The sequence below is a fragment of the Dipodomys ordii genome, unplaced genomic scaffold (genome assembly GCF_000151885.1).
Source record: "Dipodomys ordii isolate 6190 unplaced genomic scaffold, Dord_2.0 Scaffold34, whole genome shotgun sequence".
NCBI lineage: Eukaryota > Metazoa > Chordata > Mammalia > Rodentia > Heteromyidae > Dipodomys > Dipodomys ordii.
The window spans coordinates 9,641,246-9,668,507 of record NW_012267250.1 but is presented as its reverse complement, the minus strand read 5'-3'; the positions used below and the strand labels follow the sequence as shown (position 1 = coordinate 9,668,507).

The following is a 27,262-nucleotide window of genomic DNA, read 5'->3' as shown; positions in this document are numbered from 1 at the left end:
TATTTTAGGTATGAGGCCCTTGTCTGTTGTATGGTTAGTGAAGATCTGAAGAAAGCTAGTGGGCTTTCTATTTATCTTGCTAGCTATGTCCTTTGCCATGCAGAAGCTCTGCAGTTTAATGCAATCCCATTTATGCAACCTTTCTTTGATTTGTTGTGTTTCTGGGGCTTTATTAAGAAAGTTTCAACCTGAGCCAACAAGCCCTAGTGTTTGCCCTATTCCTTTTTGTAATACCTTCAGGGTATCTGCTTTTACCTCAAGGTCTTTGATCTATGTGGAATTGATTCTGAAAGCAGTATGAAGGTTCCTCAAAAGACTAAAAATAGAGCTTCCTTATTCTCCAGCAATCCCATTCCTGGGCATTTACCCAAATGATCACAAACAAGGCCATACAAAAGCTACCAGCACAATCAGGTTCATTGCAGCATTATTTACCACAGCTAAGATATGCAACTAACCCAGATGGTCCTCAGTAGATGAATGGATCAAGAAGATGTGGTATATATACACAATGGAATTCTACGCTTCCAGCAGAAAGAATGACATCACCTCATTCATAAGAAAAAGGAAAGACCTGGAAAAAATATATTAAGCGAAGTAAGCCAGGCCCAAAGAAAAATAGGGTGCATGGGTTCCCTCATTTGTTATAAACAGAATGTCTTTGATAGTCTTAACAGGAGATCAGTTGCTAAGTGTATAGAACTGTATATAATGAAGTGTATCAACATGAACTCCAAGAATTGGAAATAAGAGGTTCTTATTATGTCCTATATACAGTTATTTCTATTTTTTTCTGTGTTAGTTTTCTGTACCCTTTGTCTTGTATATAAGTTTATCTGATTCATGGAAGGGAAATCACAGAAATAGCAGGACAAATGATGAAGTAACATGGTGTCACTTGATACTATATTGGAAATGAAGTATAAAACTTGGGGAAGAAGGGAATGGGGGCATAAGTGGGAGAATATGAGGGATGGGGTAACAGTGTTTTAAAAGAAATGTACTTATTAACTTATTTATGTAACTGTAACCCCCCAGTTCATCACCTTTACAATGAAGATATATAAAAATATATCTAACTTCAGTCAGAATGGCCATCATCAGAATACAAACAATAAGAAATGCTGGTGAGGACTCAGGGAAAGGACTCTAATAGTCTATTTGTGGGTATTAGTGCAATCAGTGTGAGATTTATAAAAAAAATAGAACTACACTATGATCCATCAATATTACTCTTTTTTTATTATCCAAAAATTGCCAGACAGGATGTAATAATGTCACCCACACACCTATCTTCTTTATATCACTATTTACAGGAGTCAAGTTATGGAAACAGCCCAGATGTCATGCCATACAATGGCCAAATGAATACAGAAGATGTCACACACACACACACACACAGAGTGGAATTTTATTCAGCCATCAAAAAGAAGAAAACTGGGCTGGGAAGGTGGCTCAGTGAGGTAGAGTGCTTGCCTGCAAGCATGAGGCCCTGGGTTCGATTCCTCAACACTACATAAGCAGAAAAAGCTGGAAGTGGTGCTGTGGCTCAAGTGGTAGAGTGCTTGTCTTGAGCTGAAGAGCAGAGGGACAGTGCCCAGGCCCACAGTTCAGGCCCCACAACTAACAACAAAGAAGAAGGAGGAGGAGGAGGAGAAGGAGAAGATGAAGGAGAAGAAGAAGAAGAAGAGGAGGAGGAGGAGGAGGAGGAGAACTATATTATTTGTGTAGAAATGGATGGATCTAGGAAAACAAATCACATTAATTGAATTAAGCCAGGCCCATGTTCTCTCTCAGACCTGGATCACAGACCCAAAATACAGCTTTCAGAAAAACACACAGGGTATCTGCATACATACATGATCAAGTTGACTAAAGTATAGTATATGAGTGAAACTCCATGCTGTAAAGCTCTGAACAATTAGCCAGACAGTTTAACAAAATGAGTATCAAGTAACTGAAATATGTTTTGACTAGGTGGAGTTACTGGAAGGAGGGATGATGCATGGAAAAGGGAACAATGGTTAACTATAATCACAATACTCAAAGTATATATGTAAAGAAGGAAATGGGAAACTTGATATGACTGGTGGGAGGACAGGTAGGAAAGAGGGAGGGGAATGATGGAAGAGGTGACTCAGAACAAGATGTACTGTACACATAAACAGACACGTGAAAAATGCAACATGTTCAATTGCAAATTGTAAAAACAAAAAGTGTGTGCCTACTCAGGCATGCAAGAGCTGAGTGTATGAGAAGGTAGCTTCACCATCATGATGCAAAACCAACAGCTCTGTAATCTATTCCCTGACAGCTCCAAGCAAACACCACCAAACATTCCAAACTACCTTCTGTGGCAACAGTCCTGCTAGAAAAGAAATAGATAAAAATATATTGCCAATCATAAAAGTATTAACTTATATTGTCTTTTTATTTTGTTATATTACACTTGTTTTCACTAGTGGCAGGAAAAAATATTATTTGTAATCCACACTTACACTCTCTGAAAATGAATTCAAGTAAATGGGGTGTCCAGAGGGTCCTTTTATAACAAAAACCAAGACTAGACTGGTTGTTTAGAGAGGTGACTACCCGCTGGGGAACTGGGTAAGGGCTCTGAGGAACTTTATGCTCTGTGTCAATCCTATTAGGAAACCATTAGTAAACTTTCAACTTCCTGTAAGGGAACAGGTTGAATGGGAATAGAGAAATAGAAAGAAAATAAGCTATGAGACTATACCTTGTTTGACCTAGCCACTTCTGCATTCTACTCTTTTTCTCTAGGATGTACATTCCTTGTCCTGAATGCCAAAGACTCATTAAATGATAGTAAGTAAAATGTTCAGAAAGATACAATGAACACAAACTACAATTTGTAGTTTGTTCAGCTGAGATTTCCTTCTACTTATATTTTCCCTGCACAGAATTTGTATGTATGGCATTGGAATGTTGCACAATAACTGTGCTTTTCTACATCACCCCATATGGAATTTAATTGTGCATCTCCCTCAATAAACTTTATTTTTGATAGTTGCAAGTAACTTTAGAGATGAAAAAAATTTGTTGAGTAAATGAAATTCTTAAATGAATGGAAAATCTGTGTTGTTTTATAAACAGACTTGTATTAATTGAAGATAGAGAGAAAAAGGAATTCTTAGACAATTGATTTTAATTCTAGGTGAAATTTTACTTCTCAAATCCAAATTTCATTTATAAGACTCCTTATGTTGAAAAATAACTGACTCTTGAAAACGGTTTCTCTCTGCCTAATGCCTTTCAATTGCTAATCGCTTTAAAAATTAGGAAAGTTATCACCTCACTTATCCAACTGAAATTTCTCCTTTTTTAAAAACTGCACTCACTGACATGATTAAAATATAAAAAGATTACATCACTTAACTACTCAGGTTACCTGAATGAAATCTAGGGCAATGGAAGAAATACTAGACGTACTTAGTGGCACCATTAAGCTTACACTGTGCTTAACTGGGGGTGGGGGGTGAGAACCCCAAATGTATTCTTTACTGATGGTGTTAATAATCTTATTAAGTTTAAAGGCTGGAAATTTCTTTTTCCTACCAGAAACAAGAAAAGAAAGAAAGGCATTTTTTTTACATGTGTATTTTCATTTGCTCAAGTTTCACTTTGGAACTAATACCAATAATATAAAGAATTACCTAAAAGGTATATTCTTGAGTCCATTTTTAAGATAGGGAAAGTTGAAAATGGAAATATTTTCTCAGAATTGGAATGTGAGGTTCATAAAATTTGTTTTTCTTTAGTCTCTTTCTAGTTTAAAAATAGAAGAAGTTACACATCTTAGGACTTCCATATAATATTTTTAATTTAAATTTTTGTGTTGGTGATAGTTTTAAGCTTCTAAAAAATACAAATACAGATATTTCAGGAAATACTCCATGAACTCTCTTGTCCATGTGTCCAGTTCTCACTATCATTCTCCAAAGGAAGTTTTGATTATTAGTTTCTTTCTCTAATCTTCCAGCTTTCCTCTTGTGATATATATATATATATATATATATATATATAACAAAAATTCACATTTTTGTCTCTTTTATAAATCACAGAATTCTTCTATTTGCTCAACTTAATAATAACAGCACATAATTTTCTACATAATACTTAGAAAACTTCCTCCTTCTTTTACTTATTGAGCTGTATAGTATTCCATTTTAGGATAGCATAAATACCAACTGAAAAACTTCTGATTTCAGAGGAATTTAGATACACAGAAAAGTTGCCAAAAATATCACAGTCTTCACATATTTGGAAGGTGAGTAGCACTGATAAAACTTTTTAATGAAATTAGCATATCTTTGACAAATTGATTTTTAAGAGACCATTAATCTTGCTAAGTATTATTTGAGTATTTACAACTCACTGAAGATATGAGTTATATCCCTGATATAATGAGATAAAAACCATAATTTTCATTGAAGGAATTATAATTAATCCACGATCTTTTGCTTAAGAACATTAATTAGAACTATAGAATATAATTTCCTTCTCTTAAAAAAAGAAAACTAGTATAATTTTTTTTCTTGAAAAAAGAGAAAACTAGTGTACTCACTACTGAGATTATGAAGCACCATATTTAGTAAATTCATAAATTTTGAATTTTGAAGAATAGAGAAGTCCATTTCTTTAGCCCACAAGAATCCAGACACATAATAATCTAGTAGAATGGCATCCTTTAAGTGAGTATGAATATTTTTGAAATTCAAGAATGTTCGCAGTTTTCTGTAACAAAAAGAAAAACCTAGATTAATTCCTATATACTAAATCAGAATAATTTCTATCTTTTGAAAAAAAATTTGAATGAAAACTATGTAATACCCAGAATCTAAAAATATTCATTTATATCAGAAGCCATAAGCTCAAACTGATGAGACAAAGAGAGTAACATTATAAATTCTATTCTATTCTTCTCTTCTGCCTTCTTCTGTTTTCAGAACAGTGTTTTGTTGCCTCTGAAGTTCAATATTTTTTTCTGTTTATATAGTCCTTTTAATTTTGAAAGTTTTCTGAAACTAGATTATTATGTATCTAATTGCAGTTTTTTTCTTTAAGCATTCCAGGTATGTATGTTATATTAATTTTAATGTCACTATTTAAAAAATCATTATTACATATCTTAAAATAATTTACTTCCATTTTGTGTATTTTTGTAATAATCCTTTCTGTCCCTTAGCACAGCTAGCTATCCCTCCCTTGGGTTGATATGTATTTCACCTCAAATTCCATATGAAAGATCTGTCAATTTAATGTTTTATAACTTTTTATTTCTCTGTTATTTCTTCTTGAGCTTTTATATTTGTTTTATGTTCTTATGATTGCTTCATAAGGTTTTAAAATTCAGTATAAAGTATTTTGTAATGGTTTTTGTCAGCTCATGGTTCTTTCTGATGAATTTCTTGATTTGCTATTTCTCTTTCCCATTCATCCTCTCATGTTTTATATCCTTGCACTGATTTTTTTTCTTTTAGCTAGTGCTGGGGCTTGAACTTGGAGCCTGGGTGCTGTTCCTGAGCAATGCCAGCCCTCTACAACTTAAACCACAGCACCACTTGCAGTTTTTTTCTGAATAGTTTAGTGGAGTCTCCTTCCTGTTTGAACTATGGTTCTCAAATATCAGCTTCCTGAGTAACTAGGATTACAGGAATGTGCCACTAGTGCTCAGCTTACATTGGGTTTTTTATGCATATTCTTTGCATTTTACGCATCTTTGAAAAAAATCATGTTTGTTCTTAGGCAGCTACTTTCAAGTAATCCTTTGGAGGTGAAGACCTGCTTATGTTACAAACTAGTAGTCATTTTCTGTTTGCAGAACTTTTCTGTCCATTATTATAGCATTTATTATTATTATTTTATTACTTGGGAAAAATGAAGAAAATTATAGGTGGGTTCTGTTTTGCTATTACATAAACTGTCTACTTCCTGAGGTACAAAATGTATCTGCTACCAGTCTATATACTTTGGTCTTGCAAATGCTACTACAGGTACTTAGTCTGGCATTTTAGAGGTTTCTTCCTAGGAGAACAAGTATAATTTTAGCTCATTCAAAGATCTGCAAGTGTATATATCTTTTTTATATTTCCTCCTACACTTCTGCATGGTCTATGAGTGTGGAAATCATTTTCAAACTTCCTGGTTTTGGTTTTCAGCATTCTCACTGTTTTGACAAATGTACAATTGGTATTTCCTTGTCCCTTCTGAGGGAAAGGAAGGGAGGAAGATGTGTGTGACTACACATATCATTATCTCCCTAAAGATAGTCCTCATTAGTCATAAAATTAAACCAAGTTACAGGATCAAAACGCTATGTCCAGGAGAATCAAACATGTTTGGGAACAAATAAAGCTTAAATTGGTATGTGGTTAGTCAACTTTCCAATATCCCTATCACTGATAACAGAGTCAATTTCAAAGTCAAAACTGAGATGTGGTTTTCCTGTGCAATCTCTATAATCTAAGCCCTTTACAATAATACCCAATGGTACCACTCAGTATGCAAGTATTATCTGTAAGAATTATTTTTCAGTGATAGGCCCATTTCTAGATTTTAAAATTAATTTACAACTAAATATGTGGCTTACTTCCTTTTGGTGAACAAAAATAAGACAAACTAAATAAGAAGCCATCTTATAACACTTATGTATCAGTTAGAGAAATTATATGTCACATATTAGGAAATTCAGAACTAAGCTGATATCAAAGTTGTTTGAGTTAAAGAGGCTTGGATAGTATCATCATCAGTATCAGTGTGTGTGTGTGTGTATGTGTGTGTGTGTGTGTGTGTGTGTGTTTGTGCATGTGTTCATGGTTGTGTGCAGAATTTGTTTTTTAAATTAATACAATTTTTTTACTGTTATCTGTAACTATACCTTTTAATATATTTTGTCAAATAGACAACAAAATTGATAGATTCAGTCCCTTATAGTCACAGTGGTAGGTTTAGTCTATTAGTGGTAGAGTTTACTCTACTCTGTTTACTCTACCAGCCCAGCATCTTTAATTTACATTGGACATTATTTAGCAAAAGTGTTTTTTTTCAAAGGTTAACTTTAAGCATCATTTTTTAGTATTTCATGTACTATATTATTTAATCTTAAAAGAAAGTAAAAAAGTGCGGCCTTGTTATGGAATAAATAAGTGGGCCATGGAACAGGTAGGAAACTGGCTCAATATTCATGAGAGCTTGCTATACAAGATAGATAGTATTTCACATCAGTAAGGGGAATGTGAAATCAACAGTGCTGTGAGGACTCTTTATCTATATGGGAAAAATTTCTATCTATCCAATACACTGAAATAAAATCCAACTGGACTAAGACTGAACGACTAATATTCAATAGTATGATTAAAAAAATAGAAACATATATTTGTCACATTTGGACACAATTTCTTAAGTACATTCCCCTAAATTCAAATCAAAAAGAAAAAGACCAATAAATTAATCTATTAAACAGACCATAAAATACAAACTGCAGCATGACCAACAACAACATTACAAAGGAGGAGGCGACAATGCTCGATAGGAAATGTACTCATTATCTTGCTCATGTAACTGTAACCCCTCTGTACAGTATTTTTTACAATAAAAAACATACAAAAGAATAAATTGAGAAAACAAAACTAGAAAGAAGTTTGCCATAAATATAAAGGAGAAAAGTATTCAAATTGTAGGAGGGAGGTAGAAATTGAAAACCCTCACATACTTGCTAGTCTTTCCAGTTAGAAAGAGAGCTCTAAATAATGCTAAATATATTTTAGGACTACATATTCCCAAATGAGCTTCAATATTCTCCATTGGTTAAGAAGCTAGAGTAAGGAAAAAATGATTAAGATCTTTCCAAAACTCCAGTGATCTTCTGCAATAAATTTTTAAAATTGGGATTGCTAGGTTATATTTGGCATATAAAATGTATTTCTAAAGTTCCCTCCAGAAAGGTGGTGCCAAATAAATGTCCTTTTAATATCACACAAAAGCTCCATTTTTTCACATTCCAGTATAGTTTGGATTTTGTCCATAATTTTAATATTTATTAATTTACTGTAAAAATAACGATCTTATGCAATTTTGGCATATTCATTACAATGGACTTTTTTGTGTGTTTTCTTACTTTTAAAGATAAATTTCTAGCCAGGCACTTACACAACCTGAACTATTCAGAAGGCCAAGATATGGAGGATGACAGTTCAAATCCAACCTGGAAAGAAACATCTGAGAGACAGTATCATTCTAGCATTTTGCTAGAATGAAGGCTAAAATGGTTGAGTACCTGCCCTAAACAAGAAAACTAAGTGAGAGAACAAGTCCTTAAGTTCAAACCTCAGCACTGTCCCACAAATGAATTTAAAATAACTTCTTAGAGCTTCTATATAATTGGGAATAATATCGCTTTACATTAAAGTTAATTAATAAATTAGTTAATTAATTAAATGTGCTGGAACTAGGGCTTAAAATCAAGGCCTCAGCACAGTCCCTTAGCGTTTTTGCTTGTGGCTGGTGTTCTATCACTTGAACCACAGTTCTACTTCTAGCTTTCTGGTGTGGTTAATTGAAGATAAGAATCTTTCCTGCCCAGGCTGGCTTGAAGCTGTGTTCCCCAGGGTCTCAGCCTCCTGAAGAGCTCGGATTAAAGGCATAAGTTAACTGGTGCCAGGCCAACCCTTTTATGTTTGCGGTACAATTTTTAAAAAGCATTTTGAAATTCAGTTTTATTTTGGTGAGAGGAGTAAATTAATTTTTTCCTCATGTGCACACCCACTTTAACAGAACAGTTCTAGAATAGTTGTTTCAAGTTGTCATGATCATACTAGACTTCATTTTAACTTAAAATGAGTTTCATGGCAAGACTTTTATATCACAGTTTTGTATTGGCAGTTTTACCATTATTATTATTCATAATTCACCCATGAATTCATTAGTCTTTCAGCTGGATTAATAGGTAGATTTTTCAGTAAGATAAACCAGATGAAAGCTGTCTTTTCTGAGCTATTACTTATAATATGGCTTCTTGTCACCATAATAAAAAATCCACATTATTATTATTATTATTTTGGTCAGTTGTGTGGCTTGAACTCTGGGCTTGGGCACTGTCCCTCAGCTCTTCAGCTCAAGACTAATGCTCTATTGCTTGAGCCACAGCACTACTTCTGGTTTTCTAGTGGTTTATTGGAGATAAGAGTCTCACAGACTTTCCTGCCTGGGCATGAGCCACCGACACCCGGCTCACATTGTTATTTTATTCTGGAATTACCAAATGATCTGCTCTGTGTGTGTGTGTGTGTGTGTGTGTGTGTGTGTGTGTGTGTGTGTGTGTGTTCGGTTGCTCTGATGGTATTTTATCATTTGAAACACACCTCAAGTCCTGCTTTTGGCATTATTGTTTGGTTTGTTTTGTTTTTGCTCTGACATAGAGTCTTGCAGACATTTCTTCTTGGGCTGGCTTTCAACATAAGCCGCTGGCAATCAGCATGGAATCATCTTATTTTTGTCTCCCTAAATTTTGACGACTTTTCATTCCTTTTATTTCTGCTGTCTAACATTGCTAAGGAAAAAAAGATGGAAGTCTTTCTTAGGATGTTCCTTTTTGGGTGAGTTTCTTCTAGCTATAAGAAGATATCTGAAGTTTTGTTGGACTAAAACAGCTCTTATTTTTGGAAATTTAATTTTATCTGAATAATTACATCAAATGTATATTCTAACAACTTCTAATTTCGCTTAATTGTATGTCTCTTGTTACTGACTCAATTTTCACCAAGATAAGAATTTCATTAGTTTTATTCTTTATTGTTAGTAGCCTGTTTCTTTCTAAAAGTTTCTTATTTACATATTTTATCATCTTGATATGTTTTGTGGTATCAGAGCCTTCTTTACCAGTCTTTGTGTAACATTTTCTCCTGTTTCTAGCAGTTAGTTTTCCTTTTAAGTTTCTCTTCATCTGCTCTCTGCATGCTACATTTTGCTAATTAAATATCTGACCTGACTATTTGTGTATGTTCTTTGCTCTTTACTTTTGATATTTGTGTTTAATGATGCTTAAATGAATCTTTTTGACCTTCCACTACTTCTGGTCCCTTGGCACCCTCTCCACCATTTTCCCTAGTACCATTTGAATTTTCCCCTTTAATCTGAACCACAGAATTTAACAATATCTCCAGCCTTTGCCCAGTCATTTTGCTTGCTACAAAGGATATTAGGCAGGGAGTCATTTGGAGCAAGATACTGCTATAACTTGAAAGCAAAGTTTCTTTGCAATTACCAGAAAAATGTGAAAACTTTTTTTTTCCAGACATAAGAGAAATGGGACAAGGGAGAGGGAGAGAGATGGCCAAAGCTGCATTCTGAGGGATGGCAAGGAGAATGTCTAAGGCTGAACTGGGACAGACAGTGATTGAGACAGGGGATCGGCCTAGCTACCTTTCCCTTCAAGATTTTACATAAAACATTCACATTGTGTTTCTGAAGTTGGAGTACACTTGACTTCCTGAGTCTGATGACTGGCAGAAATAAGCCTTTTAAATGCTACAAAGGGAATAGAGGCTCTCAGCCATAGAAAGATTGTTAAAAGATGATTCTGGGTTAGTTTTTGTTTTTAATTTAGTTTATTTTTAATTTATTCCCCATATTTTTTAAAGATCTGGAAAAATTCTAATTGAAGAAATTATGATTGATAGCAAGCAGCTAAGAGATCATAAGAAGTATACTTAAACATCTAACTTTGTTTAAAGTGTATTCCAAAAATGTGCTAGATGATACTTTAATGATTCATTTGATTGGCTCCTTTCAGGGAGAATAATTCTTAGTTTTAAGAGGTAATGAGCTGATTTCTGATGATTTATTTAGATAAGATTATGCTTTGTATATAGAACAGCTTTGGTGTACTTCTATCACTTGATGACAGAATAATTGGTATTTGTCATTTTGAAAATTACATAATTCCTATCTACAATATTGCTATGTTAATTTGGAAGTAACTGATTGAAAATATTTCAGGGTTGCTATTACAAAAATCATAAAAAACACAAAAAAATCACAAAGAAGTGGCTCATAATACTCATCATTTTTAGTGATGCAACTTATTCAAGGATATCCTATAATTCCAAATTGCTTTAGGTGATTATACATCAAGACAGTTGAAAAAGTCAGCCTGCTATTAAACCCAACTATTTTTATATTACTCACTGCTGCATTTCCTTATGTAGTATTTATTTGTACAAGGCCTCCCCCATAAAGATTTCCAGAATTTAGATATTTAACAACACAGAGCCAATGACCAAAAAAGAACAAAAACAAAAACAACCCAAGCCTAAAAAGAACAAAAACAAAACAATCCCCAAACCAAAAAATACAGGAAGAAGAAGAAAGAAAGAAAAGAATTTTTAAAAAAGTTACCTAAAGTGGGATATGCAGCAGTACACGCATGATTCTTGAAGGCAACCTCCTTCATTTAATACTAATTGCGTTTAATATAATATTTTGTATTTAATATCCAATACAAATAATTATTATAAACTATCAATATCTGTAATTTGCATTGTATTTGCCTAGTATTAGGTTAAAATTATTTTGCCTTGCAAAATTATTATTACTCTTTCCCATTGCAATGATCAGTGACATTTGAGATTGTCTACAAATGGAAAAATAAAAAAAATAACCAATGATACCAGCACAATTAACTCATTTTTAAAAATCAGCTCTTACATTAAGATTCAGAATTCCCAATAAACATTCATTCCTAAATAAATGGTAAATTTATCACAAGCTATTTGTTTGACATCTGGGGAAATTTTAATTTGGCAACTAAGGCTTGTAAAGATGCAGACAATAGGCAGGATGGCCAAATTACAGATCTTTAATTCTTAGCAGAGTCTGAGAGCAGTGGAAGTAAAGAGCATCTTAGAAGAAGGGCTGTCAGGGTTATTTATCTGCTCTTGATAAGTCTTTTCTTAGATTTTTTTTCTTCTACCAAGAAATCTGTCATAGTTCCTTCTCGATAATAAATCACCTGTATTCCATGAAATTTGTAAGATTTGCAGTGATAACCACTGACAGAGTCATTTTCTATTAGTCCATTATGGGACAAGACATCTTCCTGTGTCTTGAGCAGTAGCCGAGAGAGTAGACACAGGCACTGTGGTTTAGCACATTGCAACAACCTCCCTTTCCACAGAGTATGGCCAATCAGCTTCCATTTTCAAGGGTGATAATTTTAACAATAGGCAATAACTTAAGATATCTTTTAAAAATTGTCTTGTTTAATTATATTTGGCTAATATTTTATATATAAGTGACTTGCTGGAAAAATAATTGGTCTAAAGAGTGAGGGTATATATGTTAGAATCATTGCCTATATATGTGGTCATATTTACATTTTAAGCAACATATATGCAACCAGAATATTTAGAGTATCATTTCTGAAAAAAATAACAGGTAGCTAGCTAACATTTGGGATTCACCAAATCATAAAATGCATTGACTAGCAATATTGAAGATAGCCCTTGATGGTTGCAAATATTGAATTTCTCATGAAGGAAAGAAAAAAGTAAAAACAAAGAAGCAGAATATGCTAATGCCTGATTTTAACAATAAACCTTATTCTTGGTTAATAGTAACAGGTTGATTTGTCATGTATTTCTTTCATAAAGAAAACTGCCAAGCAGTAAAAAAAAAAATCAAGTATATTTTAATTTTGGTATTCCAGAATCTGAATATATTTCAGTGCACAATATAATAATACATTTTTTGAAAAAAAGCTTTAATAGGTAAAATTATCCACTGTGGTCCTTTATAGATAAAAATCTAGAACTGATCTATGTGTGTCTGAGCTAATAAAGTGCTTACTCATGAATTCCATCTGCTCCAATGTCCTCAGCTAGCAAATTTGTGATCTGCTCAATTGAAAGAAAATCTGAAGACAAAAATTCTCCTTCCTCCTCAGATGAAGCATCTTTCTATAAAAAAAATAGAATGAGTTATTCAATCATATGTTTTACATATGAAACCTGATTATATAAAAATGCATCTTTCTATGGGTTAGTTGCTGTCAGAAAAATATTTTAAAACAAATAATTAGATAGTTTTTCCCCACTTTTTGGAATTCATTTCAAGACTTAAGGTGATATACAGAGGGGTTACAGTTTCACAAGTCAGGCAATAAGTATATTTTCTTTTTCTTTTTAAAAGAAATTATTTATTTATTTATTTTTGGCCAATTGTGGGGCCTGAACATTGGGCCTGGGCGCTGTCCCTCAGTTCCTCAGCTCAAGGCTACCACTCTACCACTTGAGCCACTATGCCACTTCCGGCATTTTCTGCCTTATGTGGTGCTGAGGAATTGAACCCAGGGCCTCATGTATGCAAGGCAAGCACTTTACTGCTGAGCTACCTTCCCAGCCCATAAGTATATTTTCTTTTGAACAGTCTCACCCCCTCTCTCATTCTCTCCCAGTTTTTCTCCTCCTAACTCCCCACCACCACCATTCTCCAAGTTGAATGGTTCATTTCCAACATAATGCCTAGTGAGTTTCACTCCTGAATTAGTTCACCCTTTGTCCCGCCATTCACTTTTCTTCCTCAAATCAGATAAACTATACAGAAAGGGTACAGAAATAAAAAAAAAAACCAGAAACAGAATGGAATATACCAAAGAAAAAAGGAAAACAAGGAAATACCAACAGTACAATAGAAACCTCTTGATTCCATTTCTTGCAGTTCATTTTGATAATCATCATTTTATATGATTATATGCATACAGCTATTGAGCTCTTGTGATCCTCTCCTAAGAATATCCTCTGTTCTCACTATGTGAATATTTAGAGTGTTGTTTAATTAATCAAGTCGAAGTGTAATTATTTGTCTTTTACTATCCATTAGGTTTACTTGTAGATTTATAGGCACATTTTAATTATTAAAAATGAAGGAAACCATGGAGCCTATGTATCTTTGGGACTGGCTTACTTCACTTAGTATAATTTTTCTCCAGGTCTTTCCATGTCCTTATAAATGGGCTATGACAGTCTTTCTGATGGAAGCATAAAATTCCATTGTGTATATATACCACATTTTCTTAATCCATTCATCCACTGAGGGGCATTTGAGTTGATTCCATATCTTGGCTATGGTAAACAATATGGCAATGAAAATGGTTGAGCTGGTGGCTTGAGTGTGGCCTGGTTTGTAGTCATTTGAATAAATGTCCAGGAGTGGGATTGCTGGGTCATAGGGAAGCTCTATGTGTAGTCTTTTGAGGAATCTCCATATTGCTTTTCAAGTTTATGTTCCCACCAAGAGTGTAGTAGCATTCCCTTTTGGCCACATCCCCATCAGCATCGGTTACTGTTAGTTTTCATGATAATGGCCATTCTAACTAGGGTGAAGTAGAATCTCAGTGCTGTTTTGATTTGCATTTATTTTATGGCCAGAGATTTTGAACATCTTTTCTTGTGTCTATTGCCCATTCTTATTTCTTCTGAGAAGTCTCTCTTTAAGTGTTTAGCCATTTATTTATTGGGTTGTTGTTTCTTTGAGGTTTTTTGTTTTGGGGAAGTTTAATTTCTTGAATTCTAAGTATATTTTATGTATACGGTTCTTTAGACATTTTGTTTTTCCAGTATTATTTATTGGTACATCTCCACTGGAAAAAATCAGATAACCAGTCTGTCCTTTGACCAAATATAAAACTGGGTGATGTCTTATAATTCAACATATGTTTATTATTCAACATTCCTCTTTGAACGCCGTGGCCCAAGAGGAAGAAAAGACAAATAAGAAAAACATACTGACCTCAAACACTTTAGTGAGAGGAACATAATAAGGGTGACCAAAGTTAAAAAAAAAACAATAAATGACTCATGGTTAATGGAGTATTCAGTCCAAAAGAGACAAGGACAGGGCAGGCCAGGTAAAGTTTATAGAGAGGAGGTCCATGGATGATTTTTTTTTTCAGCAGTGGTTGTGGATAATGGCCTAAGTGAATGAATCAATGGACAAAACAGTAAAAGATTGTTTGAAGAAATATCAAACAGTTCAGAGAGGTGCTGAGGACAGGGGTTTGGGATCAGTTGTACTTGGTAGGCAATGAGGACCAGGAACATTCTGGGAGATCTTAAATTTAATGAGCCAAAAATATGTATTGGGTGCTTAAAAACTGTAAGATATTGTGCAAGGGACCATAAATATTTTTAAGCTTTGACTAGTTGAAGAATGACAAGCTAGGGATTTTTTTCTTAATAAAACAAGTAATAAGGAACCCATGAAGTTTCAGAGCAGTGAAATGATAAAATGAAAATATGCTTTAGGGAAAGGTAATATATTGCAGGGTAAAGAAAAGTAGGAGCAGAGGAAAAAAAAACAGGAAGAGTTAAATGAGTTAAAATGAGGAGAGTTAATTATAATAGCAAGAGATGAAACACTCGATGGCACTGTCCTCCTGGCTGTTTGGATGGGAAGAAAGGAGGTATTTATAGCATTTGATATCAGAGAGGGATTAAAAGAGGGATGAATGCAGATTCTGGGTTTTTGATGTAGGTAACTTGAAGAAATATTGGTGTTTCTCACTCATGACACCTATTCCACCTCTGAGGGTTAGACAGAAGCTGTTCAGGTTGAAGGAAGTAGTAAAAAGGCTTCTCCCTTGGCCGAAACAACTAATTTCAGCTCCTACTAACTCTGCAGCCCAGCGCTCCTCTTCAGAGCGCATCCTCCACAATTCTACATGGCACCCTTCTTCCATCAGTAGAAATGAAGTTAGGAGAGGATGATGGCTTTACAAAGGCAAAATGTTGAGTTCAATTTCAATATTAGATTTTAGGTTGGAACATGCACAGTAAGCATGAAATATTTAGAAGTTAATTAGAAATGCTGGAGTCAAGTCAGTTTGAAACATCTTGGCTTAGGAGTCAAATGTAAGTGTGGGAAAGGGTGATATTGCCCAAAGCCAGAGCAGGAAGAGAAGAGATGTGAATAGGAGGCAGAAGGGGAGGCTATGAAATAAGCAAGCGACAATAGCAGCTGCACAAAAATCAAGGAGAGCAAGATCTGGAGTGCAAAAGGGGGAAATATTTTAATTCATCAAATAATAATAATTATTGGAGTCCAGTAAATGGACTCCAATAAATGAGAGCAGTAAAAATATGCTTTGTTACCATTTGCCAGATAATACACTAAACTTTTCTAATTTCAGTAGAAAAAAAATCTCAAAGCTAACATTTATTAGTAATGGTTAGTAGCATAGAGAGGATAGGAATTGTAATCTTTGCAAGTTAGTATTCAGTTATTGCATTTTTTATTTAAAAAGTCTTAGTGTAAAAATAAAATATGCTATCTTATTATAAAACATCCTTTTTGTGATCTATGATGGACAAATTAAACTAAACAAGGTCATAGGGTTAGATTAACTCCTTAGGGAAAATATTTTATTTCTTATTGTAGTACTTTGCACCAGCTGGGCACTCCGATATAAATTGAATCATATCCCTCAGTTTTTTTCTCTTTTCTTTCTCTCTCTCTCTCTTTTAATTGTGAGAATACTGTACAGAGGAGTTACAATTACATGAGCAAGATAACGAGTACATTTCTTATCAAGCATTGTTGCCTCCTCTTTGTGTCCCCTTCCCAACCCTTCCCATACTCCTCTCCTCCCCCACCACCTGATCCTCCCCACAATCCCCTCCAAAGTTGTTAAGTTTGTTTTTCAACATAATGACTTGTACATTTCATTGTTGCAATAGGTCCACCTGCATCCCTAGTTAAACGATTTGTTTTTTCCCTTCCCCTGCACAAATTATACCAACATCAAAAACAGTGAAAGTATGGGTTATACTGTGGGGGAGGGACATACAAAGCAACATAGAAATCATCTTATAAATACGATAGAAACAATTGCATGAAAGGAAAATAAAAACAAAAAATGAATACTTATCTATATCACTCAGTTTTTATGTGACCGTATTTTGTTTCCTAATATATGGCAATGTGTTTGTTTAAATGTGTTTTGATAACACACATTTTTTATTAACAATGAAAAGTAATTATTGCTATGCTGTCAATCCCATTAGATTATAAATTCCTGAGGCAGACTGTCTTTCACTTCTTTTTAGAGTTCTGCAGATCCTGGCATGTCAACATCCATTGTTAAGTGACTGCCTAGACTCATCTTCATCAACGGATGACACTATTACCTGGAAGGGTCTGAGGAAAACCTCAGGACTTAGAGGAACCCAGAATCTCACGATAGACTGACTACTAATTAATTTTATAATGTATGCCAAGTGATTTGGAGGTTTGGAGTCATATAAAAATCATTTTATATGCGTTAGTGCAAATAAAATTGTCATTACTAATAATAAATAAATATACACCTGAAAAGTGAATTATACAGACATTTGGCACAATTGATTTGATTTGAAAACTCTCTAGATAGAAAGAAAGTAGGTCACACAGGAACTATATAAAAGAGAACATAAGAATCTTAACTTTTTGGACAATAATAATTCTAGCTAAGTTGTCTAATATTAGTTCTACTTTTTTTTTTTACTAAAACTTGCAGGATTAAGATAATCATCTTTTAGTAGAGTTTTCCTCTGGGTTTTTGTTTTCAATTATATTCCTGGATCTATTTTAAAATCATGCTTTTTTTTTTTAGTGTGTTTCTACTGTGCTTCACATTAGAAAGAATGTTAGGTAGCTAAAAACCTCTCTGATCTTTCATCGCACACATTTTGCTTTGTAAAAACTAAAGATACATAGAAAATTCACAAAGAAGCTAGAATAACCTCGGATGTGTAATTGATGCTTTCTCTGTGAAATTGTATCTCCAATAGATAACTATGTAAGCTAAATGACATCACCATTTCATCTTAATCCACCACCAGGTGGACTGGAGCAGCTATTCCAAGAGCAATAAAATTTTAAGCCTGGTATTACTTACCTGATAATCTTTTCTCTGATTTCTCTTCCCTCCAATATCTAAACATTCCACGTTTCTGTGTCCGTTTTCTTCCTAATATATAAGCTTCAGGGAGTATGTTTGCATCTACCACTTTTCATGTTTTAGGACAGAAAAAAATCTTAATAAATGCTTATCAGAAAAGAATGAAAATGGATTTCATTTGATAGTAAAGAAGGGTCTCCTAGCCCCGGGAACATAGGCTTGTGTACAAATGCCAAGTTTTGAGTGGCTTTTGTTTTCTAGTCTAAAAACAAATAAACTACAGCACAATGCCTGAATATGCCATATTGGCACCTGAGGTAAGAGAAGAATCAGTAATACTCAATATATATAAATGAAACAATCAGGTCTTTGACAAATGTGATTAAAGAAAATGCAAGCAAATATATATATATATATATATATATATATATATATATGTCACACTGTCAATACTTTTTAAAATTTCACTGAAATGCAAGACTTCTTAGTAAGTTACCAAATGACCTGACTAAACATGAACTAAATGGGAGTTTGCTTTTTTAACATCACTAGTCCAGATGGTATTATATTTGAAGTACTGTGGAACTAAAAGCACACAAGTTCTCTATTAGTGTCATATTTTGTGGAAAGTTCATCACTAAGAACCCAGAAGAGCTAACAAATGAAACTCTGAACAAGAAGATACTATAAACTCAAAGCACTAGTGAATTAGATGCAAAAAGTATAATTAAAATGTATTTTGGAAAGTTAGATATAGTAGTATATTAAAGAATAATTCATTATCATTATGCCAAAATAGGACTAATTCACAGAAATAAGATTAATCTAGAAATAAAGGATGGCTCATCATTAAGAGCCTTAACATAATTTTATGTCAATTTAAATCATACAAATTTTTGATTACATAAATAAATGCTGAGACAGCGCTGTGTAAACTATGCAGCAAATTCTTGGAAAATATAAATAGAAAAATGAGTTAAATTTAAAAGAGACCATTTGCCAGAATCAACAGCAAATATCACATTACATGAAGCAATAGTCATTCTTATAAAAACTAAGAACTAAAATAAGACTATGATTAAGAAAATTAAGTCTGTGGCTTAAATATTAGAAATAAGGCAATAAGAAAAAGCTTTTCTGAAGATTAATATATGATTATATACTTATGAAAGCTAATATTGTGTTAAATGATTTGAATTAATAATGCATTTATTAAAATAGTTACATATAACACAAGTGTATAAATGCCCATTGCTTTTCTCTCTCTCTAACAAACCAATTAAAAAATAGTAGTAAAAATTTGATTAAATTACATTCGGTTTTAAATATAAGGAAAGCTTAAAACCTATATAAAATCATAAAACTTTATCCAAATTTCAAGAATTGATAAATTTATTAGAAACTTTCACATTTAAAAATGAAATACTCTACCATATTGTAAATATAATAGAATGACAATACAATTGTATTATAAATACAATACAATTTGACAATCTCAAATCTCAATAAGATTGTTCTAAAACTATACAAGAAAGCTTTTAAGTCCTTATGGGAGGATAAATACATTTGGAAAAAAGAAAAATAAACATATGGGCCTTTCCACGTTAGATATTAAAGCTAACATAAATGTGGTATAATATTGATACAAGAGTGGATCAACTAGGCAATGGGAAAGAATAGAGGATCCCAAAATTAATTATATACACATAAGTTATATACATTCATGTGTTTCTACATTTGTAATATGTATTTAAACACATGTACATCCGGAATTCTTTACTCTCATCCATGTTTAGCCATCTTTGTGCTTGTTTTTATATATGTGAACAATGTAATAGCAACAGTCAATGCATTTTCAATGGAAAAGAGAAGTGATGGTTTATTCATCAAATAAGCCTGACAATTATGATTTACTGCTAGGAGGAAACAAAATTTGATCTTCATTTCAAATATACAAAATACATTTATCAAAAATTAAGTCTTGTCAAACTCTTAGTTTAAACAAAAATAAAACTTAAAATAACAAAGAGTTTCATTATTATTTCCAGTCAGACTTTAAGAATGGGTGCATATGATTGATGTATTTCATATTGTATGCATGATATCAGAACAATGAAATGTTATGAAATTGTTGAAAATTGAGAGAAAAGAGGGGAAGAAAGAGAACTAAAAGGATGAATTTGATCATAATATATTATAAAAGTGATAGAAATATCAGTGAAACAATTGGGTATAACTATATACACTAACAATAGAAGCAGTCCAACTGAATACATAATATCTGATGAAAGGCAAAGGGAAATGGGGAAAAATTAGTTTGCTTCAAGCCTAAACTCCCAACAAAGTCAGCTCAAAAACAAGTGTCCACCTGGTTCACAGAGGGTGAAGTTGCAAGTTGAGCAAAAGAGAATGACATGGTAAGACCTTTATCAATTGCATACACGTTTAAAATAAGTTATTTGTATAAGTGTCATGTAAATGCTCTAAATTTTCTTGAATTTTTGAGGATTTGGTTAAAGGATGGCAATATTTGTATTTGGGTGCCAGATTCCATATTGATACTTTATACTGGTTCTTTAAAAATAGTACCCTTTGTCTTGTATGTAAATTTATCCGATTTAGGGAGAGGAAGAAGAATCACAGAAATGGTGGGAAAGAGGGTGAACTAATTCAGCAGTGAAAGCCACTAGACACTATATTGGAAATGAACTATGCAACTTTTGGGGGCAGAAAGTAGAGAGGGGAAATAGAATGAAGGAGGGGTGACACTGTTCAAAAGTTACTCTTGTAACTGTAACACCACTGTACATCGCCTTTATAATAATTATTAATTGAAAAATTTTAAATATTAGAAAGAAATGGAAGATTATTTGATACCACTTGAGGGAAAGACAGAAAGCATAAGACCAGGACATTTTTAGAAAGAGTAACAAAGACCAGTGACAGACAAGCTAACGGTTGTCAATGTCTTCATAACTACAGCTGGTATTTGCTAGAGGTCTTGGTAATGTCTGATAAATGTCAGCACTATATCCTAACATTCTGTTATATCAATACTATATAGAATGATGTAAACTATGCAACTATAACACTTCCATACTTTGAAAGGATGAGGTATTCATCATTTCAATAGGTACTTCTTGAATGATAATGAAAGTGCCAAACCCTTTTACAGTTCAAATTGACCCTAAGATTCTTCTCTAACTTACCAGTAGCAGAGAACGGCCTACTTTCTAACACTTAATGAGGAGAAAACGTTCTGCAGATTTCTTCTAGACACGCTGATGACCCCTAAGACAAGTGACGTCAATCATCCTTGTCCTGATAAGGACCCAAATGCAATAAAAATCTATCAACTATGGGTATTTGGGATATGATGGCTCTTGAAGAGGCATTATTCAGAAGTAAATGGGAAATAATCATTTGTATTTTCTTCTTAGTTGAAACATACAGCGGAGTCCCTAAATAATTCTACTTACCACATAGTATTTCTATAGCTTTTAAGAAAGTTTATAAACAAACTAGAACACTGATCACTGAATTCTAATACATATTTAGAAACGTTTCACTTGTAGGCTAATATACAGCAAACATTTGCTTTCATTTTCTCTGTTCTTATGTATTCGTAGAGATAAGTGCCAAAGGTTTAGTCTTATATTTTAAGGGGAAGCATTTTGTCCAACATTACTAAAGAAACTGGAATGCAAAATTCAAAAAGTTGGCAAGCAAATTTATGATGCAATGTCACTGAAAAAAATACTTCTCTGGATCTGTGTCTCATGTTTGCATGTTCACAGTATCACACAGAAAAGATTTTAGTCTACAATAACTACTTCTCTTGGCATTTTTTAGACCACCTATGACTTTAATTAGCTATAACAATTTATTGAGTGCCTTCTATGTGATTAGGATAATTGTTTTTATTCTAGGTGTTGGCTATCACCAACAAATGGGAAACCTCAGATGATTGGAAGCTTACGTTTATTTCTGGTAGATTTGGCAGGTTAAGAAATACTGCACTATTGCCTGACTCAGTTGACTAGATGGTCTATTACTACAACAATTTAGATATGGAATTTATTAGAAAAGACACCATAAGAACCTATTTCTTGGTGGAGGGAGATCTGGAAAGAATTTCATATTCAAGTAAAAATCAAAGGAATGGAGGACTCAAGAAACAAAGGACAGCCACCCATTTTGTCATATCATTGCTAAATGACTCCATGTTCTAGACCATATATATGGTAGATATATGCACACAACAGAGGGAAGCCAGGAGAAGGAACAGAGTAAGTGGGAACCGCCCACACTAAGCAAAAGGAAAGAAATGTAAACATCACCTGATATGGAAAAAAATAACTTGTATTGTCAAAACTCAAAGAATTCACAAACTGTATAGACCATGATAATGTCAACTTGCCTGTGAAAGTTAAAATGTGTCTGTGACTCTAAGTATCACTATTCAACAATACTGTGAAATACGTGAAATTTATGTAATCACCCAATCTCACTTTAAAAAAAAAGTGAGGGAAGGGATGGGTTAAGAGAGATGGGTGACAATGTTGTCAGACACTTTGTACTCATATACTCATATACTGTTTCATAGAATGGGAACTTCTTTGTACAACTACTTAAAGATAATAATGTAAAAAATGTAAAAATGTAAAAAAAGAGAGACACAAGAAAAAAATCAAAAGAATGGACTACCAGAAATTCATACCATCTTTTCCATCTAAACCCTGAAAACCCCGATTCAGAACCAGTGCATGTTAGACAGAATTTGCTATTTAAGTCAATGCACAACTCTATGCGTCAACTGTCCTGTCTGGGAATTGTACCATATGAGGAATCCCCCCTCCTCTAAGAATTTAACAAATGGGCAAGCTGACAGTCATAAAAGAATAATTATCTAAAGTATAAGTAGCTCATTCACCTAACTCATCCCTTATTTTAAAAAAATGTGATTTTTCCTAGAGCATACTTCTTTACATCATCACACATGTATCCTAAATGTAAGCACAGACTTATTAGATCTCAAATGACCAGAATCTTCTTAGAAAGGTCATTGTCTACTTAGGTAAGTATTTGTATGTGTACACTGACAATTGTATATGCTCATAAATTTTTATGTATGTTTAAATAACGCAATTTAATTGGGAAATTTCCTATGCCACTTTTGAAATTGTATTACTTACATTAGCGATCACAAGGGAGTAACTGGCTTAGAAGCCAGTTTATCACATTAAAATGTGCATTTAATGTATGCTAATTTTATTCAAAAGGCTCATATGAGAGTTGGCTTGGCTTAGCAGTCTGCATATGGAACTGGGAGAGATCTGTATTGGGAAGGGTTTGCATGTCTGAGAGCAAGGCATGAAATTATTGGCTTTTCGCATTTTCTCATTTATACAATTGCAGCTAATATACTTATCTTCTGCCCATGTTGTTTAGACTAATAAGGAGGCTAAGCAAAGCAATGTTAATTAACACATTATTATTCATCCTTTAGCATCTTAAAAAAAAAACTGAAGAAGGAAATTCCTAGAAAAAAATATATGATAGACTCAGAGTGTGGAAATTTAAACTTAAAATTATCTGGGATGACAGATGTGCTCTTTGTTAAAAATCTCAGGATATTAAGTTTAAGTAAAGTGGGTTCTCACTAGTCTATTCCTGAAAGGGGGTATCTACCTTACGGGAGGAAGCTCCTGGAGATCATGGAAGTTAAGGGGTGATTTTTCCCAAAGACAAGTTATGAAGAACAAGGAAGCCACAGCCAGAAGACAGATTTTGCAGACCCTGTCCTGTGTCCTGTCTCCTACCCTGTATTTATTTATTTAGAGAAATGTCAAAATAACAGAAACACCAAGGTCTGGTGTTTCTAGCAGCATTCAGTCTAGTAGCAGGGCGTAGCTATTATTCATTGTCACCTTTTGAGCAACTAGTACCCTGATCATTACAGAACAGTTGGTAGCGATTTCCAAATGGGACAGGGCTATTTTAAAACCTGAGTTCGCTTTTCATGTTTATTTAAAAAATAATAATTGAGGGGAAAGTGCCCGGTTGTGAGGTGGTTTGGGTTTGCCACAGCCCAACGCAAATGTCTCCAAAGTTACAGTTTATAATCACTGCTGGGAGCCCCAGGAGCCAGGGCTGACTTGGGGGTGCGGGGGTTGAGCCATAGACGGGGCTCAGGACCCGCTCTGTCCACCCCTATACCGTTCCTGCCCCGCCCCGAGCCCCACCTCCCACCAGGCAGAGCACCTGCCAGGCCAGCCAAGCTCCCAACACCGGGGCAGGCCTTGGTCTGAGCGGCGGCCCTCGCGGCAGTGGCCAGGCTTTGGGAGGCGGAGAGACTGGGACCTGCCGGGAAAGGGGCGGCGTACCTCTGGCGTGCTTCCTCCGGGGGTCGGGCCCGTGGGGGTCGTCCCCGCTGGAGTCGTCCCCACCGAAGTGGCCGCCATGCTGCCGCGGGAGTGAAGCCAGCCCTCGTCGCCTAGGCAACCGGGGTGGGGCCTGCATCTCAGGTCCCGGGGTTCCCAGGCCCACCGCCTCCGCCGGGCCAGGGGCCTGGGGGGAACAGCGCGGCCGAGTCTCTGAGCCTGGGGAGAGATCCTGGCATCCGATTAGAAAAGAGGCAGACATTGCCGTTTTGATGAGCCAGTGTATGTTCATAGGGCCTCGGACTGGGCAATATGCGAATGCTCATAGGCATTAATTAGGCCTGCGCATTTTTTGATCATGTATGACAGATTCATTTTTATAGAACGTGAGATCAACTTGGACCTGCCGTCGATAGAAACTTGATCTTATTTGTTTTTCTTTTGGAACAGTCTTAGGACAGTATTGTGGTCATGTGTAGAGGAGGGGAAAATGGTCCTATCTTTTGCAGAAATATATCCAAGTTTTCAGTATAAGAAAATGATGTGAAATCGGAGATGTACTCCAAAGTAATGAAGGAGGGAGGATGTGGGAAAGGTACCTCAACCCTGTGAACAGAGGTGGGATCAGTATATTATTTCAACTTTTGCACGTCTGGAATTTTCTGTAACAAAACATTTAAAAAGAAGACATCCGTCTTTGAGAGTAAGAATACTGTTCACTTCTTTGGATGATCAGTATTTCCTTTAAAAATGGAATATGCTTTGGCTTGTATTTGTGGAGGTTGCTATGAAAAAAATGCTTACTTTTAAAAATCAGATATTAAGCTGGGCATTGGTGTTTCATGCCTGTAATGGTAGCTACTTCAGAGGCTGAGATCAGAAGATCTCTGTTCAAAGCCAGTTCAGGTAGGAAAGTCTGTGAGTCTCTTCTCTCCATTTAAACACCAAACAAACAAAGAAAACCAAAAGTGTAGCTGTGGCTCAAGTGGCAGGACACTAGTCTTGCTCATTAAAACTCAAGGACACTGAGTTCAAGCCCCAGGACCAGCACTAAAAAAGTAACAACAACAAACAAATTCCAACTAGACATTAAGTGTTTCAATTCCTTTATATATAAAATTAAAATTAGGTTATAAGCCTATTAAGCTCAAAGCATTATAATGCAGATTTAACAGGTTCCTTTTTTTTTTGCCAATCATGAGGCTTGAACTCAGGGTCTGGGCACTGTCCCTCAGTTCTTTTTGCTCAAGGCTAATGTTCTACTATTTCGAGCCACAGTGCCACTTCTGGTTTTTGAGTATTTAATTGGAAGAGTCTTTTGGTGACTTTTCTACCCAGGCTGGCTTCCAACTGGTTCTTATATATGGAAATGTTTGGGTTAATCCCTGCACTTAATAGTAGCTTGTGTTTGAAAGGTTTAGTATTCACATTATATTTCTCCTGACTTTATTTAGTTCATCCTGTACACAGCTGCCTATCTACTATTTCATCATTGAACTCTCTAATGGATCAGTACATTGACCTTAAACCAAAGATGCAATGTTGGCTTTACATAGCCTCATAAGTGTGACTTTCTATCAAATAACATAAGCCATTTGTACTTTTAACTTGTTTGTAAGTTTAGTCTTGTCATCTGTACGTATGTTCCCCTCTCTTCAAGTGGGTTATATGCTTTCTTTCCTTCTTGAAATTTTTACTCCTAAAGGAACCAGTTCAGTTTTCAGTACAAAGTATTGACTCAATGTATCTGTGACTTTCAATTCCATTTAAAAAGGATGATACTATAATTTCTTCAATTACTGAAAATATAGTCAATGTAGATTGATTTCCAGATTTAGCAAAAGCCACCATCTTACAAACTTATTACAGAGTTTATTATTATTTTTTCATTATTTCCTTTTGATCTTTACTCCAACAAAATTTAGAGTTGCTGGTCCCTTCTGAGAAGTTAGAATGTCTCAAAATGGTTCCAAATTTAATGTTTGCTAAAATACTAAAATATTTATTTATTTTTTACGTATAGTGCTTGTTACTCAAAGATCTTATTTCTGTTTCCAGAATTTAGTTGTTTGCCATTTTTTAAAATAAATTCTAGATTTTCTCCATTCCTTTCTGGTTTTAGATCCCAGATCTAGTTGGGGTGTTTTACTAAATATGAAATCTGTAACAGGAGCTTTACTTCAGGAAGCAGGAATTGTTTTGTAGGAATTTCCATTTCAGTTTAATATACTTAAAGTTGCAATTTATAGAAGATTCAGTTTTGAGAAAGTAATTTAATTTTATGGGGTAGAGTTTTTTTTTTCCTCAATAAGGAGTAGTGTAGAAAACCCATTAGCCTGAAGGTTATTTTTAATTTGCACAAGTTGAAGCTGACTTTAGTCTCACACTTCTTTTGTAGAGAAATGCCAACAAGGAAGACAAATCTCAGTAGGTGCTCTGCTTTCTAACATGGAAAGGTCAGCTAAGTCTTCTTTCTCCTGTCTCTTTTGAAGATAAAGGCTTCTAACCAAAGTCTGAAGAAAAATGCACTTGTTATCTTAGTTTATTGTTTTATGATTGGAAGAGAAAAGGACTTGTAATTTATGTAGTTCTTGTAGTTTATGATTATTTTTTAAAGGACCTCTGACTTTTACCACATCATTAAAATGTGGTGTGAGTTGATATGATTATTTAATCAATTAGATTGGCCACTATTTTCGTAAAAGTTCTCAAGTTCATATACTTAGAGACTTTTGAGATGTACAACATATTAGAAATCGAAGTAGGTTTTCTTGTAAAGGAGTATTTTCGTATTTATGACAATTCAAGTATTGGATGGGCGTTTAAAGCATAATTTTAAATACCAAAGGAATATATAGGAAAGATCTAGGTAACTTTATGGTAGATACTGATGATTTAGCACAGCACTGTACAGTCAGGAGTT

At 34.3% G+C, this 27,262-nt stretch overlaps 1 protein-coding gene across 2 annotated transcripts in view; it reads right to left on the bottom strand.

Annotated features, from left to right (window-relative positions):
• Positions 1-24,431, bottom strand: part of LOC105986289 (chromosome unknown open reading frame, human C10orf107) — a 102,966-nt gene extending 78,535 nt beyond the window's left edge. Inside the window, exons 1-3 of one of the 2 annotated variants that reach the window (XM_013017115.1) lie at positions 24,343-24,431; positions 12,868-12,977; positions 4,589-4,758 (exon numbers count right to left, since the gene is read on the bottom strand). In XM_013017115.1, coding sequence (XP_012872569.1) covers positions 4,589-4,758; positions 12,868-12,977; positions 24,343-24,420 — 358 coding nt within the window. In that variant the 5' untranslated portion in view covers positions 24,421-24,431. Of the gene's footprint in view, positions 1-4,588; positions 4,759-12,867; positions 12,978-17,953; positions 18,010-24,342 lie in introns of those variants that run through there. The other variant, XM_013017116.1, reaches the window with a different exon arrangement.
• Between the last annotated feature and the right edge of the window lie 2,831 nt (positions 24,432-27,262).